The 15,796-nt window shown below is 43.9% G+C and overlaps 1 protein-coding gene and 1 long non-coding RNA gene across 4 annotated transcripts in view; both read left to right on the forward strand.

The window, feature by feature from the left end:
- Positions 1–15,796, forward strand: part of caprin1b (cell cycle associated protein 1b) — a 165,893-nt gene that overhangs the window by 133,155 nt on the left and 16,942 nt on the right. For all 3 annotated transcript variants that reach the window (XM_070899647.1, XM_070899646.1, XM_070899645.1), the window contains 2 exons: positions 13,532–13,735; positions 15,145–15,251. In XM_070899647.1, coding sequence (XP_070755748.1) covers positions 13,532–13,735; positions 15,145–15,251 — 311 coding nt within the window. The remainder of the gene's footprint in view (positions 1–13,531; positions 13,736–15,144; positions 15,252–15,796) is intronic.
- LOC139280125 (uncharacterized) lies at positions 4,494–5,479 on the forward strand. The gene is made up of 3 exons (XR_011596626.1): positions 4,494–4,706; positions 4,834–4,999; positions 5,233–5,479. It is a non-coding gene; the product is annotated as an uncharacterized lncRNA (long non-coding RNA).

Here is a 15,796-nt window from a genome sequence, read left to right on the forward strand (position 1 = left end):
CAGCTGCAGCCTAACCAGTGTTTTATACAGTTCAAGCATAACCGCCTTGATCTTTTCTATGCCTCCATTTATTAAGGCAAGTATTCCATATGCTATCTTATCTACCTGGCCTGCTACCTTCAGGGATCTGTGGACCTGCACTCCAAGGTCCCTTTGTTCCTCTACACTTTTCAGTGTCGTACCATTTAATGTGTATTCCCTTGCCTTGTTAGACCTCCCCAAATGCATTACCTCTCTCTTCGGATTGAATTCCATTTGCCGCTGTTCTGCGCAACTGACAAGTTCATTGATGCCTTCCTGCAATCCCCAGCTTTCTTTTTCATTATCAACCATGCAGCCTATTTTAGTGTCGCCTGCAAACTTCTTAATCATACCCCCAATGTATTCAAGTCATTGATATATACTACAAAAAGCACGGGACCCAGCACTGAGCCCTGCAGAACCCCACTGGATACAGCCTTCCAGTCACAAAAACACCCATCAACCATTACCCTTTGCTTCCTGCCTCTGAGCCAATTTTGGATCCAACTTGCCACTTTCCCCTGGATCCCATGGGCTTTTACTTTCGTGACCAGTCTGCCATGTGGGACCTTATCAAAAGCTTTGCTAAAGTCCATATACACCACATCATACGCACCGCCCTCCTCAAAATTCAATCAGGTTAGACTGAAACGACCTTCCCATGACAAATGACAAATCCATGCTGACTGTCCTTGACTAATCCATGTCTTTCCCAATGAAGATTTATCCTGTTCCTCCAGGATTTTTTCCAATAATTTTCCCACTACTGAGGTTAGACTGATTGTAATTACTTGGTCTATCCCTTACTTCCTTTTTAAACAAAGGTACCACATTAGCAGTTCTCCAGTCCTCCGGTACCGCACTACCAGAGAGGATTGGAAAATGGTCAGAGCCTCTGCTATTTCCTCTTCTCTTATCCTGGGACACATTTCATCCGGGCCTGGGGATTTATCCACTTTGAAAGCTGCTAAGCCCCTTAATACTTCCACTCTCACTATGTTCATCTCATCTAATATTTCACACTCCTCCTCCCTCATTGCAAAGCCTGCATCGCCCCTATCTTTTGTGAAAGTGGATGCAAAGTATTCATTAAGAATCCTACCACATCATCTACCTCCCACACAGATTTCCTTTATAATCTCTAATAGACTCCACTCTTTCTCTAGTTATCCTCTTACTCTTAATGTATTTATAAAACATCTTTGGGTTTTCCCTGATTTTACTTGCCAACATTCTTTCTTGCTCTCTTTGCTTTCCTGATATCTTTTTTAATTGCACCCCTGCACTTCCTATACTCCTCGAGTTTCTGCAGTATTGTATTCTCGGAATCTGTCATAAGTTTCCCTTTTTTTCTTTTATCTTACCCTGTATGCCCCTTGACATCCAGGTGGCTCTAGATTTGCTAGACCCACACTTGTTTTTTAAGGTAACACATTGCTCTGTACCCTCGGCCTCCCACTGGTTTACCATCAAGTAGCTGTTACCATCAGTCCACTTTGGCCAAATCCCATCTCAGCTCAGCAAAATTGCTGTTGCCCCAATTGAGAACTTTTATTCCTAGTCCCCCTTTGTCCTTTTCCATAACTACCCTAAATCTTACTGAATTATGATCGAGCACCAAAATGCTCTTCCACCTGCCTCTCCATTCCCAAAACCAAGTCCAGAACCACCCCCTCCCTTGTTGGAAAGCTGACCATAGAGATCTCGCGTTCTCTGCCGACAAGTTTGCCTTTTTCAGCGTTCAATTGTTTTCAGCACTCTGTAGTGGGAATTCGCCAGTGTGATGTTGCTGTAACGTCAACAAGCTGCTTAATCATTGCACAATCCTTACAGACAGGAAACCAGGAAATGAGCAGCTTTTATTGGGACCTTTTTTTTTAGATTTTTATAATAGAGAATTTTGACACCACGAATAATAAAAAAATAGTTTTTCAGGGCCAGAATGTTTTATACGAATCAATACGCTATTAAAACCCCAATGAAAATTCAATCGAGGCTTAATAATGGGGTATTTGACAGCGATATTACTGCGGAAAATCCCAAGTTTTTGTCCGTTTCACTGATTTTACTGATTGCCGACTGTGGGGGCAGAGTCCACAGCGCAGCCAGTGTCTGAGCAGTGATGCACACGCGCTACATCCTGAAGCTGCGGTCAGTTTCAAAGGGGTAATAACGGCGAGCTCTGTTAGTTTGCGTTATTACCCACCGCGAATTCCGGACCATTGTCTGGGGTTAGCTTTAACACTCTTGTCCTCAGGATCATTTGCTTTGGAAACATGAGTTAAGTAAAACCATTGATAAACATTTTAGGAATGTTATTGCTGTCAATCCCCTTGTCAAAACACATCAGGATGCCTCAAAGGAAATGTAACTCTCTTTACTCGTGCGGTGTCTTGTTTTTTGGCGTAACGAATGGAAAGCTCTGGGCCATTTGCAAGGCAGGGACTCTGGTATCATGTGGTTTTGGTAACTGATTGCTAAGGACATACTTTGTTTCTATTAAATCTAGTGTGAAGATGCATCCTTTTGAGTTTCAATGATTGTTTCTTTTACTTTTTAAACATAAGAACATAAGAATTAGGAACAGGAGTAGGCCCTCTAGCTGTGCTTATATTCTTCCGTGTAATACAGTACAAAAAACAGTTCCATACCGAAAGAAAAGAGGTGCAGGCAGAGATAAAGCTTTATTTGTAGTGGCTGAGATTCTTTCAAAAGAATGGAGACAGCCATACCTGGAGCATGTAATCTAACATCATTCTTCTTTCTAGTTCTGACAAAAGTTGCACCTGAAACATCAATCTGTCCATTCGCAGTATATTTCTGGTCTTTTCTGCTTTTGTTTCAGATTTCCAGCATTTTCAACTTATTTTTATTCTTCCCCTTTCATTCATCTCAGAGTCCTGCTGCAACTGTACATTCAATAAGATCATGGCTGATCTGGCCGTGGACTCGGCTCCACTTACCCGCCCGCTCCCTGTAACCCTTAATTCCCTTATTGATTAAAAATCTATCTATCTGTGATTTGAATACATTCAATGAGCTAGCCTCAACTGCTTCCTTGGGCAGAGAATTCCACAGATTCACAACCCTCTGGGAGAAGAAATTCCTTCTCAACTCGGTTTTAAATTGGCTCCCGCGTATTTTGAGGCTGTGCCCCCTAGTTCTAGTCTCCCCGACCAGTGGAAACAACCTCTCTGCCTCTATCTTGTCTATCCCTTTCATTATTTTAAATGTTTCTATAAGATCACCCCTCATCCTTCTGAACTCCAACGAGTAAAGACCCAGTCTACTCAATCTATCATCATAAGTTAACCCTCTCATCTCCGGAATCAGCCTAGTGAATCGTCTCTGTACCCCTTCCAAAGCTAGTATATCCTTCCTTAAGTAAGGTGACCAAAACTGCACGCAGTACTCCAGGTGCGGCCTCACCAAAAACCTGTACAGTTGCAGCAGGACTCTGAGATGAATGAAAGGGGAAGAATAAAAATAAGTTGAAAATGCTGGAAATCTGAAACAAAAGCAGAAAAGACCAGAAATATACTGCGAATGGACAGATTGATGTTTCAGGTGCAACTTTTGTCAGAACTAGAAAGAAGAATGATGTTAGATTACATGCTCCAGGTATGGCTGTCTCCATTCTTTTGAAAGAATCTCAGCCACTACAAATAAAGCTTTATCTCTGCCTGCACCTCTTTTCTTTCGGTATGGAACTGTTTTTTGTACTGTATTACACGGAAGAATATAAGCACAGAACAAGTAAACAGATAATCAAAGATCAGGTGGGGTCACTTGGAGACAGAGAGCCATCTTGTACATGAGTTTTTAGCAGAGAAAAATAAATTTGGAATTGCAGGATTACCTAAGGAGAATGTGAAAGGGCTGTTGCAGGAGGTAAATATGCAAACGGAAACTATTAAAGGTTAATGGGAATGACACAAAAGTCAGATGCGTGCCAGGATACTGAGTGAGGATGGGTGGGGTAATAGCGTAGTACTAATCATGGCTTCCAAAAATTTATTGGAAATGGGAATTGTGTTAAAGGACTGGAGTGTGGGAAATATTACACATCCATTCAAATGGAGGATATGCCAGGAAATTATAACTTGGTTGTGAATAAACTGTGGAGTCTATGGGCTCAATTTTCCCCAATGCTGCTTTTTGGCATATAGCAAGAGTTGCACCCATTTTTGGCTCCGACTACTCAAAAAAGAATTTGCAAGTTTCCCTGTTTTTTTTTGTTTGAAATTGCTGCCATGCAGCCTGTCCTTTTGCTTCGGCCGGGGAGCGGTGAAGCCTAGTGTCTGCGCCGAAAAAAGATGTCCCGCCCTTCTGCGCATGCGCAAAAAAAATAAGACAGTTTTTACATGACTGCTATGGTGCGCATGCCCAAGTACAGCTCTCGGTCTACATTCGGCCATTTTTGAAGAACCAGTTGTGTGAGAGAACTTTAATTCTCAGTGGGAAAAATTGGAGCTGCAATACAATATGTAATGCGGCTCAAGGGCCAAGAATTTCTTACAGGACGAAGTGGAGGCACTAGTTACTGTAATTGAGGCCAGATGGCAGAGGTCTCACAAAGTTTTACCAAAAGAAATGAAGAAACGCTGGAACCAACTTGCAGAAGATTACTGTGCACTGGAGGCCAGTGCAAAAAGAAGTGGCAGGGTCTCTGTCAAGTAGTTAGTGTAAGTAATATTTTCATTTATTCACTGGAATTGCAATTGTAAATGTGACCATCTGTATATGTCCCACCCAGCAGAAAGACATCCTCTCTTTTTAAAAAAAAAAAAAGTTATATTTTCATCTTTGCAGAGGAAGGTGGCACATAACAAAAGGGAAAGAACTCGAACAGGAGGAGGCCTGACAAATCTGCACCCACTGACACACATGGAAGACAGGTCACTGCTTTGATGTGTCGTGCCTGGAGAAAAGCAAGCACCACTGCACAAGCTGAACCCACACTTGAGGGAGAGTGCAAGTACTGCAAATTCTACAGTTTGGCTTTGCTAAATGTTCAGTACTGCGCGGGCTAGCTGTGCTTCGGTTCATGGGGATGTCTCCGTCAGCTACGCTTCGGTTGATGCAATGTGCTTTCATTCATCGTGGTCCCTCAAATCAGTCTTCTGCCTGCGCTGTTTGAGCCGACTCATGCCACCCACCCTGTCTGCTCCTCTGCTGCTAACCATTTGTCTATTCTGTTATATTTTGCAGAATTTGAGGCCAACCCTGACGATGCAGAAGATTCAGACGCGGACGAGCCTGAAGAGGAGAACATCTTCCAATCCCACCTTCCAGACCAAGAGAATGGGGGTGAGAGGGAGGGGGAGGTGATGGATGAAGCTCCCACTGTTGTAGGTGTAGGTGCAAGTGCCGCCCATTGAGGTGCCAGCCCCTTTCCTGAGTGGTACGACCGTTGTAGGGACATTCCGTGGTTTCCCACCATCTGAGACTGCGGGTCCCAGTGGGGTGCAGCGAGGCACACCCAGGGCCCCACCATCCGAGGCTGCGGGTCCCAGTGGGGTGCAGCAAGGCACACCCAGGGCCCCACCGTCCGAGGGTGCGGTTTCCAGTGGGATGCAGCGAGCCACACCCAGGGTGAGGAGGGGAAGGAGAGCTGGGCAGCGCTTTCCTGAGGTGCAAGATCTAACGGATGTGGTTCAGATGATGGCAGAGTGGGGAGAGCATTGACCTTACGCAATTACTCCTGGGCACCATCAGTGGGATGGGTGATGAGGTATCGACGCTGTCGGGAGAAGTAACAACACACTCGAGAAATGGGAACACTGTCCAGGAACATGAGAGGAAATGTTGCAGACAGCTGAACAATGTCGGTGTACATGAAGGGAGGGAATGTTGCAGGTAGTTGAGACACTGTCAGGGCACATGAGGGAGGGAATGTCAGAGTTCGCTGCTGCAGTAAGGGAACACACCCAGATCCTGCGCCCATTGCCATTCCCACTCCTACTCCAATCCCCAGACCAGTCTCTGAAGAGGCCCAAGCCGGGCCTTCCACATTACTGCACACACCACCGCCCTCCCCCCCCCCCCCCCCCCCCCCCCCCCTTTCAATCAAGAAGTGCGCATTACCTGAGATGTTCAAAAGAATAAGCTTGGTACCAACCTGAGAAACGCTGCGCCACCGCCTGCGGGCAGAGGTGGGGTGAACAAGACCAAGTGCAGCAGGGCTGTCTTGGAATAAGATGGAGGAGAGAAGGGTGCAGCCTTCCTTTGCTGTTACTGTTGCAACTGTTCTGAAATTAAAAGTTTTGAGAGTTATGTAAATTTACAAGTTTAAGTTTGCATGTGATCTTAACTGAAAACTTTGATACAAGAATATTTTTATTAAAGTTAAGTACAAACAAGTGTTAAGCTTTAGAATAAAATATATTTTAAATTATAACTTCCATTATTAACACAACATTTTGAACTAAAGAAGAATAATTTCCATTATTTGTTCCATTAACACAACACAACACAACATTATGGAACAGGTCCAAACAGTAAACATAGTCCATGTGGAATAGTTGCTGCTGAGCCTTCAGGCAGCAAAGTGTTCATGGATGAGCTGCTGGCGCAAGGCTCGAGCAATCGTTAAAGGGGCACGACGGCCCGTCCTCCTCCGTTTCAGGTAGTTGCATGGCTTCCTCGTCGTCGTCCTCCTCCTCCATCATCAGCCACTCTCAACTCAAGTAGGTCTTCTACTACCAGCTGCTGCTGCCTCATGATGGCTAAATTATGCAGCACACGTGAACTGACCGACAATCTCTGGAGTATTGCAAGTAGCTTCCAGAATGATCCAGGCATCGGAAACGCTGCTTCAAGATGCCAGTGGTCTCTCTATTATGCTGCGCGTTGCAATGTGCGACCACAGTGTATTCCTGGTCAGTTTCTGTCCGGGTTACGCATAGGGGTGCCATGAGCCAGGTGGCGAGGCTGTACCCTTTGTCTCCCAGCAGCCAGCTCTGCCCTTCTGACTCCTGCTGAAACATTGCAGATGCAGCTCTCACGCAGATGAACGCATCATGGGTGCTCTCTGTATCTCTCATCAACTGACATGATGCGATGCATGTCGTCATAGACGAGCTGAACATTCATTAAGTGGAAGCCTTTTCTGTTCCTGTACATCTTGGAATCCTCCAAAGGTGAGTACAATCAATGCAGCCCTGTACCTTTTGGGAAGCCAGCAATCCTGGAGAAGCCCACAGCTCTGTCATGCATTGCCTGGGCGGTCATGGGGAACTTTATGTAGTCATCCCTCCGGACATGTAGTGCAGCAGTCACCTGCCAAGTGCAGATGTGTTGCATGTTGAGAAATGGCGCACACATCCCCAGTTGTGGCCTGGAATGCTCCAGATGCATAGAATGAAAATGCAGCTGTAACCTTCACTAACTGTCCTCCTGACGCTTCTAGGTTGCAGGTCTGCTTTTACTAACTCTCAGATCTCAGTTACAACTTATTTGCGGAAATGCAGCCTTCCTTGTCAGTCTGCATGACTGAGATGCAGGTATGCACACCTGGCTCCATATACCCGATGTGGGTAAGGCCTTCTGCTCATCATCCCACGTGCTTTGAGGTTCCTCATGCGATGACGTTGAATCATTCGTCTCCTCTGCAGCACCATCACGCAGAAGGCTAGCACGAGGTATGGAATTGTCAATATTGCCCCCATATTTAAATTGTACCTTTGCAAGAATCTCAAAACGGCAGGACAAGGAGTTAAAGCATCTCTCCAAGGTCGACGCCCTAATATGGACCACACCCTGGTCTGCGCAATAGGTTTGCTTAGAACGAGAAGCTAGGCATTCAATGAGGATATTTGGGGCAACGAAGTCTAATGCAATTCTTTAACTTTAGATTTTTTTTCAACGTACCACCTCACCACTGACCCAGTGTCTCCTTACCGGGCCCGAGGGTCGGCCGGCAGAATCACTCCCTTGCCCAGACACAAGGGCTCGGCATACACCCCCTCCTCCCCACCCCCACCCCACTCCCCCAGGCTTCTTTTGAAGTTGCTGTATAGTGTAAGGTGTCTCATTCCTTCAGTTCGGCTGCTCTCCCCCGGGGTTCTTTTGAAGCAGAGCCCCTGTGTCCAGGCGAGGGAGCAATTCTGCCAGCTGGCGCTCCGACCCTAGAGCCCAGTGAGGAAACGTTCGGTGGTGGCATGGCACTTTGGGGAAAAAAAAATCAAAAATTAAAGAATTGCATTCGATCTCCATTTTGAGTTTGAAAAGATTAAGCTTCGTGATGCATATTCAATGTCTTCTTGACTCCCTCCAAAACTTTGCATAAAAACAATGATGTCTTTTTGCGCTGATTTTTCTTAGGTGCCCAGAAAGTTTTTTTGGGAGTGATCACATACACTGTCCTCAGAAGAATGTATGTTGGCCAAACTTGCATAAATCTGAAAAACTGGCGCAGACATCAGGTTACGCCCCCTATGACGCAAAAAAAAACTACCTAAAAAAAAAATCGTAACTGAGTTACGCTGGCGCAGAAACTTTGGGGAAATTTGGATATTTTAATTTACGCCAAAAAAAACTGCACGTGCCAAAAAAAGTCGCAGATAATTGGGGAAAATTGAGACCAAAATTATTTTAAATTACTGAGCAGTAGAAAGTTGTGGGCTATAATTAGAGCCTGGATTTGTAAACAGCTGGTCCTTGACTAATTGAATTAATTGCTCAAGAATATAATTGCATAAGGGGAATAAGGTGAGTGTTGTGTATATATATAAGGTTTCTTCTGAAGGCGTTTGATAGGTGCTGCAGAATATTTGTGGAAATTAAGGCATGTGTTTTTTGACCAAATAAAACAGTAGCTGGATAAATGGCTGTTTTCTAGATTACTGGGATGTGGATAGCGGTTTCATTGGATGTGTGTCTGAACTGCCTCTTTTTTTCATTTTTATATGTACAGGCAACTCTCGATTATCCGTACACGGATCTAACGGAGAACCCGCTGCAATGGCACTTTTTAAAAACTGTGATTCTGTCCTGTGTACAGCTGCACATGACCATTAAACCCACCCCACACACACTCCTGCGCTGACGCACCGCATTATCACTACACCAAAGTTTAATGTTGTCTCGACTTTAAAGGAATCCTTGTAGAGCAATCAAATTAACTCGGACCTGGACAGTCTGTCCGCCCAAAGGGTGTTTAAAAAAAACAAGTCTGAAGGCTTTGTGTCTTAATGCAAGGAGTATCCATAATAAGGTGGATGAATTAACTGTGCAAATAGATGTTAACAGATATGACGTGATTGGGATTACGGAGACGTGGCTCCAGGATGATCAGGGCTGGGAACTCAACATCCAAGGGTATTCAACATTCAGGAAGAATAGAATAAAAGGAAAAGGAGGTGGGGTAGCATTGCTGGTTAAAGCGGAGATTAATGTAATAGTTAGGGAGGACATTTGCTTGGATGATGTGGAATCTATGAGTAGAGCTGCAGAACACCAAAGGGCAAAAAATGTTAGTGGGAGTTGTGTACAGACCTCCAAACAGTAGTAGTGATGTTGGGGAGGGCATCAAACAGGAAATTAGGGGTGCATGCAATAAAGGTGCAGCAGTTATCATGGGTGACTTTAATATGCATATAGATTGGGCTAACCAAACTGGAAGCAATACGGTGGAGGAGGATTTCCTGGAGTGCATAAGGGATGGTTTTCTAGACCAATATGTCGAGGAACCAACTAGGGGGGAGGCCATCTTAGACTGGGTGTTGTGTAATGAGAGAGAATTAATTAACAATCTCGTTGTGCGAGGCCCCTTGGGGAAGAGTGACCATAATATGGTGGAATTCTACATTAGGATGGAGAATAAAACAGTTAATTCAGAGACCATGGTCCAGAACTTAAAGAAGGGTAACTTTGAAGGTATGAGGCATGAATTGGCTAGGATAGATTGGCGAATGATACTTAAGGGGTTGACTGGATGGACAATGGCAGACATTTAGAGACCGCATGGATGAACTACAACAATTGTACATCCCTGTCTGGCGTAAAAATAAAAAAGGGAAGGTGGCTCAACCGTGGCTATCAAGGGAAATCAGGGATAGTATTAAAGCCAAGGAAGTGGCATACAAATTGGCCAGAAATAGCAGTGAACCCAGGGACTGGGAGAAATTTAGAGCTCAGCAGAGGAGGACAAAGGGTTTGATTAGGGCAGGGAAAATAGAGTACGAGAGGAAGCTTGCAAGGAACATTAAGACAGACTGCAAAAGTTTCTATAGATATATAAAGAGAAAAAGGTTAGTAAAGACAAACGTAGGTTGTAAACGTAGGTTAGTAAAGACAAACTGCAGTCAGAATCAGGGGAAGTCATAACTGGGAACAAAGAAATGGCAGACCAATTGAACAAGAACTTTGGTTTGGTATTCACTAAGGAGGACACAAACAACCTTCCAGATATAAAAGGGGTCAGAGGGTCTAGTAAGAAGGAGGAACTGAGGGAAATCCTTATTAGTCGGGAAATTGTGTTGGGGAAATTGATGGGCTTGAAGGCCGATAAATCCCCAGGGCCTGATGGTCTGCATCCCAGAGTACTTAAGGAGGTGGCCTTGGAAATAGCGGATACATTGACAGTCATTTTCCAACATTCCATAGACTCTGGATCAGTTCCTATGGAGTGGAGGGTAGCCAATGTAACCCCACTTTTTTTTTAAAAAAGGAGGGAGAGAGAAAACAGGGAATTATAGACAGGTCAGCCTGACATCGGTAGTGGATAAAATGATGGAATCAATTATTAAGGATGTCACAGCAGCGCATTTGGAAAGAGGTGTCATGATAGGTCCAAGTCAGCATGGATTTGTGAAAGGGAAATCATGCTTGACAAATCTTCTGGAATTTTTTGAGGATGTTTCCAGTGGAGTGGACAAGGGAGAACCAGTTGATGTGGTGTATTTGGACTTTCAGAAGGCTTTCGACAAGGTCCCACACGAGAGATTAATGTGCAAAGTTAAAGCGCATGGGATTGGGGGTAGTGTGCTGACGTGGCTTGAGAACTGGTTGGCAGACAGGAAGCAAAGAGTAGGAGTAAATGGGTACTTTTCAGAATGGCAGGCAGTGACTAGTGGGGTACCGCAAGGTTCTGTGCTGCTGCCCCAGCTGTTTACATTGTACATTAATGATTTAGACGAGGGGATTAAATGTAGTAAATCCAAATTTGCGGATGACACCAAGTTGGGTGGCAGTGTGAGCTGCGAGGAGGATGCTATGAGGCTGCAGAGTGACTTGGATAGGTTCGGTGAGTGGGCAAATGCATGGCAGATGAAGTATAATGTGGATAAATGTGAGGTTATCCACTTTGATGGTAAAAACCGAGAGACAGACTATTATCTGAATGGTGACCGATTGGGAAAAGGGGAGATGCAACGAGACCTGGGTGTCATGGTGCATCAGTCATTGAAGGTTGGCATGCAGGTACAGCAGGCGGTTAAGAAAACAAATGGCATGTTGGCCTTCATAGCGAGGGGATTTGAGTACAGGGGCAGGGAGGTGTTACTACAGTTGTACAGGGCCTTGGTGAGGCCACACCTGGAGTATTGTGTACAGTTTTGGTCTCCTAACTTGAGGAAGGACGTTCTTGCTATTGAGGGAGTGCAGCGAAGGTTCACCAAACAGATTCCTGGGATGGCGGGACTGACATATCAAGAAAGACTGGATCAACTGGGCTTGTATTCACTGGAGTTCAGAAGAATGAGAGGGGATCTTATAGAAACGTTTAAAATTCTGACGGGTTAAGACAGGTTTGATGCAGGAAGAATGTTTCCAATATTGGGGAAGTCCAGAACCAGGGGTCACAGTCTGAGGATAAGGGGTAAGCCATTTCGGACCGAGATGAGGAGAAACCTCTTCACCCAGAGAGTGATGAACCTGTGGAATTCTCTACCACAGAAAGTTGTTGAGGCCAATTCATTAAATATATTCAAAAAGGAGTTAGATGTAGTCCTTACTACTAAGGGGATCAAGGGGTATGGTGAGAAAGCAGGAATGGGCTACTGAAGTTGCATGTTCAGCCATGAACTCATTGAATGGCGGTGCAGGCTCGAAGGGCCGAATGGCTTACTCCTGCACCTATTTTCTATGTTTCTATACTGCGATCCATCCTCCCGTTATCAGATCGAAGGGTAGGTGTGGAATATGGGGGGGCAGGTAGAATGTGGTTGGAGGGTAGGTGTTTGGATAAGATGACTGGGGGGGGCGGGATTTTTTTTTTTACAGGGTAGCTTGTTGGGCATAGAAGTAACACTCCTGCTCCTCCTGGCCCACAAGCATTGCTGTAAAGGCACTTACCTTATGGATCCAACCTATCTCGTCAGCTTTGACCTGCCAGGTTTGCCGAGGCCAGGGAAATCAAGTTGACGAACTTAAAAATATAAATCTTGTTAAAATCTTGTTAAATTGTTAAAAGGTTTCAATGACCGGTGCCTCTCCCGAGAGCAGATTATTTGCCCGTCCTCCATCCCACCTTTGCTAAAACCGTAAGTGGGTGGGTTCAGGCTTGAAATTAACTTTCCACCTGACCCAAACCTGTGTTTTTAGAGGTTAAATTTACCCCCTTTAATTCCAGAATCTGCTACAGCAAAGCCTCAACTTTTTTAAATTATATTTCGAGTCAGATCAACTGTCTGATAAACAATCTATCAGAACTTGCAACTGACAGTTTGGCTCTTGAAGGCAACGTTCTGTTAAGGGAAGTGTGAGAAATGTTCACTTTGGACACACTCCTGCCATCTGGAAAATTTTATATCCTAAAGGACTAATAATTCCTATGGTTATTTTGACAAAGGAACAAACCATTTGTGGTTACAGATTGTCCAGAATATATATATATCGCGATATTTTCTCTTTGGGGGGGGGGGGGGGCCTTAAAGTTTAATATGGTTAGTTCATCCAGTCATCATAGTGGTCTCTTGTGGATGACAAATCCTGTCTGAGACCATTCCCTGGTGTTTTCGAAGGGATGTGCAAGATAGTGTCTTGCTCGACCCTTAATGCCAGTTTGGGATCTTAATTTTGTTGCCCACAAAGTTGCAATCTTTGATCTTTTTGACTGTTTTTGTGTTTAAAAAGTTGTACTCAAATTTCGGTATTTCTAGTTGGTGCGTTTCAAACTGTTAAGTTTGCTCTAATTTATTTAGTCCTGTTTATCAGTGATTTTTACCCGACATATACTTAAGATTGCTTTGTTTTTTGTTGTTGGAGAGTTCCAGATTTCCACTGTCCTTCGTGTGAAGAAATGCTTTCTGACATTGCTCCTGAATGGCCTGTTTATGCCCCCTTGTTCTGGACTCTCCCACCAGAGGAAATAGTTTCTCTCTCTCTACCCTATAAAATTGTTCATTTTAAAGCAATTCTAAATGCAATTATATTGTCAATAATATGCACAATTAATAAAATTATTCACGATTGCACCATTCTTCATTTCAGATCTATCTTGGAGATTGTAGCCGTGCCTTTAAATAATGTGGTACTAAATGGTGATTTTGGTTTTTTTTCTGCATAGTGGTTAGTCCTTACCATGCATCTCAAGACCAAACACACCCTGCTGGAGCAACTCATCAGCAGCTATCCCAGCAGCCTCAACAGAATGCAGGCTTTGCACGCACAGGACAGGCCTTCTACAACAGCAGGGGAGTGTCGCGTGGTGGGCCACGCAACGCACGAGGAGGAATGAATGGCTATCGGGGACCTGCTAATGGATTCCGAGGTAGAAAATAGTTTTATTCCTCTGACTGGAATTTTGGGTGTAATTCTACTTCTAAAGATTGGAGCAAAAAAATTGCTATCTAGTGAAGCAGGACTATATTGATGTATAAGCCCCATTGCTTAAATATTGGTCCCAAATGTACTGTAGCATGGCGTCAGTTTGCCCCTGCACCCTTCGGCTCAAAAATATTTTCCCACAAAGTTGCTGAAAGTGCGAGCTGATAAGGGCGCAGTGAGAGAAACGACAAAGGACTGAGGAGGGTGAAGCCAATGTCAAATCGGGTTCACCAAGAAATCGAGGGAAAGAAAAATTAGATTGAGAGAGAAAAAGAGACCGAAAGGAAAAGTAAGATTTTTTTTTTAAGAAATTTGACATTTTTTAAATCTCCCTAAAGGAAATGTGAAGGAATGAGACTCTGCACCTGTAATAGTTAATTTACAGTGCCAGAGGTTGATTGGCAGTAATTAACAATTATCATTAAAATACTAATTACTAGCCCTAAATATCTGCAGCGGGTTTAGTTCATATCGACTACGCGAATACAGCAACTTCATGACATTCGATACATGTCCGTGGTGAAGCAGACACTGAAATGTTGTTTTCACAAAGTTAACAGTGGAGTGGTGCAACTCGGACAGCAACTTTTAGATGTTCACATTAACCGTACATTTCCTCACTTGATGTTGCTGTATCTAAATAACAGCGAGCACCATAAGCCTCAGTTATTTTGAGAGCAAATTGTGGTCCATTAAAAAGTTTGAGTTAAGGGTAACATGCCAATTCATCATCAGTTTTTATTTTGAACGTAATTTTATTGAGCCATTTTTTTCACGATCTCAAATGAACTTTTACCAGATTCTCTCAGACTGTACAACTATAATTTTTTTAATGATTTCTTGCTCACCAATGGCATTGGGTAAAGGCGCTACCTAGTGAACACTCATACTTACATGATGGCCCAAGGTTCAATTGTTGGGTAACTGATCTCATCTGAGACATTACAATTGGCCTCGCTTGGATGGGAGGGGAGCAGGTGGTGACAATTATGTAGAACATATCTTGGAAAGTACATAGGCATGGATTAAACTTTGCTGTGATGCCCTCCAGTCAAATAGCCTGCTGGCATTTACTGCTGTCTTGTGCACATGAAGAATGGCCATTTGGAGCCTGTGGAGCCATATCTCAGGAGATATGCCTTCATGAGCATGGGGGAAAACATTGACCGTGGTGGAGAGGCATTTCTCGCCAACCATCAATATTTGTGTGGGTTGTACCCATGTAAGGATTTTTACGTCTTTCATAATTAACCCATTGAATCGGCATCTGTGTACTAGTCATGCTGAAGTAATCCAGTTCACATCAAAAATTCTAGTCGCTGCTTGGTATTTGACTAGATATTTGTGTTTCAGGTGGATATGACGGCTACCGCCCTCCATTTTCAAACACTCCAAACAGTGGTTATGGACAATCTCCGTTTTCTGCCCCTCGTGACTACTCCAACTCTGGCTACCAGCGTGTAAGTATTCTTCAGCCACCATTGGCCACCTACAGTCTGAATCATGTCTTGAATGGAAAATATCTGAAGTCGATTTCAAAGCAGCTATCTGACTTTGATGCTAGTTTTTAAGGACCTGAAATCTAAAAAGGCTCGGTGATGACTCGTTGTATGTCGGTTTGTGTATTCATTCGGCTTGTCTGCATCTGTTAAATCAGATGACTCCGCACACCAGTCTGTTTTAAACATTGGGATTATTAAGCAAATGGGATCAACCGCATCTCAATTACAAGGACAAATTTACAGGAGAATGCATCATAGCAATAAAACCAAAAAATTGAACCCCGAGGCACTTGTGTTAGATGCATCGAGGTACCATATGCTTTCACAACACCAAGACACTGTCATGCTAATGGGGGAAAGAAACTTCCATCCAGTATAGTCCAAACATCATTAGTTACAGAAATATTTGAAAAGGGTGAATAAAAGATTAGGATTAAAGATAGTAAAATGTAATATTTGCAGGGGACACTGCCAATTAATGGACTGCTGAGGTAAGTGTTACA

This window comes from Pristiophorus japonicus, chromosome 14 (assembly GCF_044704955.1).
Source record: "Pristiophorus japonicus isolate sPriJap1 chromosome 14, sPriJap1.hap1, whole genome shotgun sequence".
Classification (NCBI taxonomy): Eukaryota; Metazoa; Chordata; class Chondrichthyes; family Pristiophoridae; genus Pristiophorus; species Pristiophorus japonicus.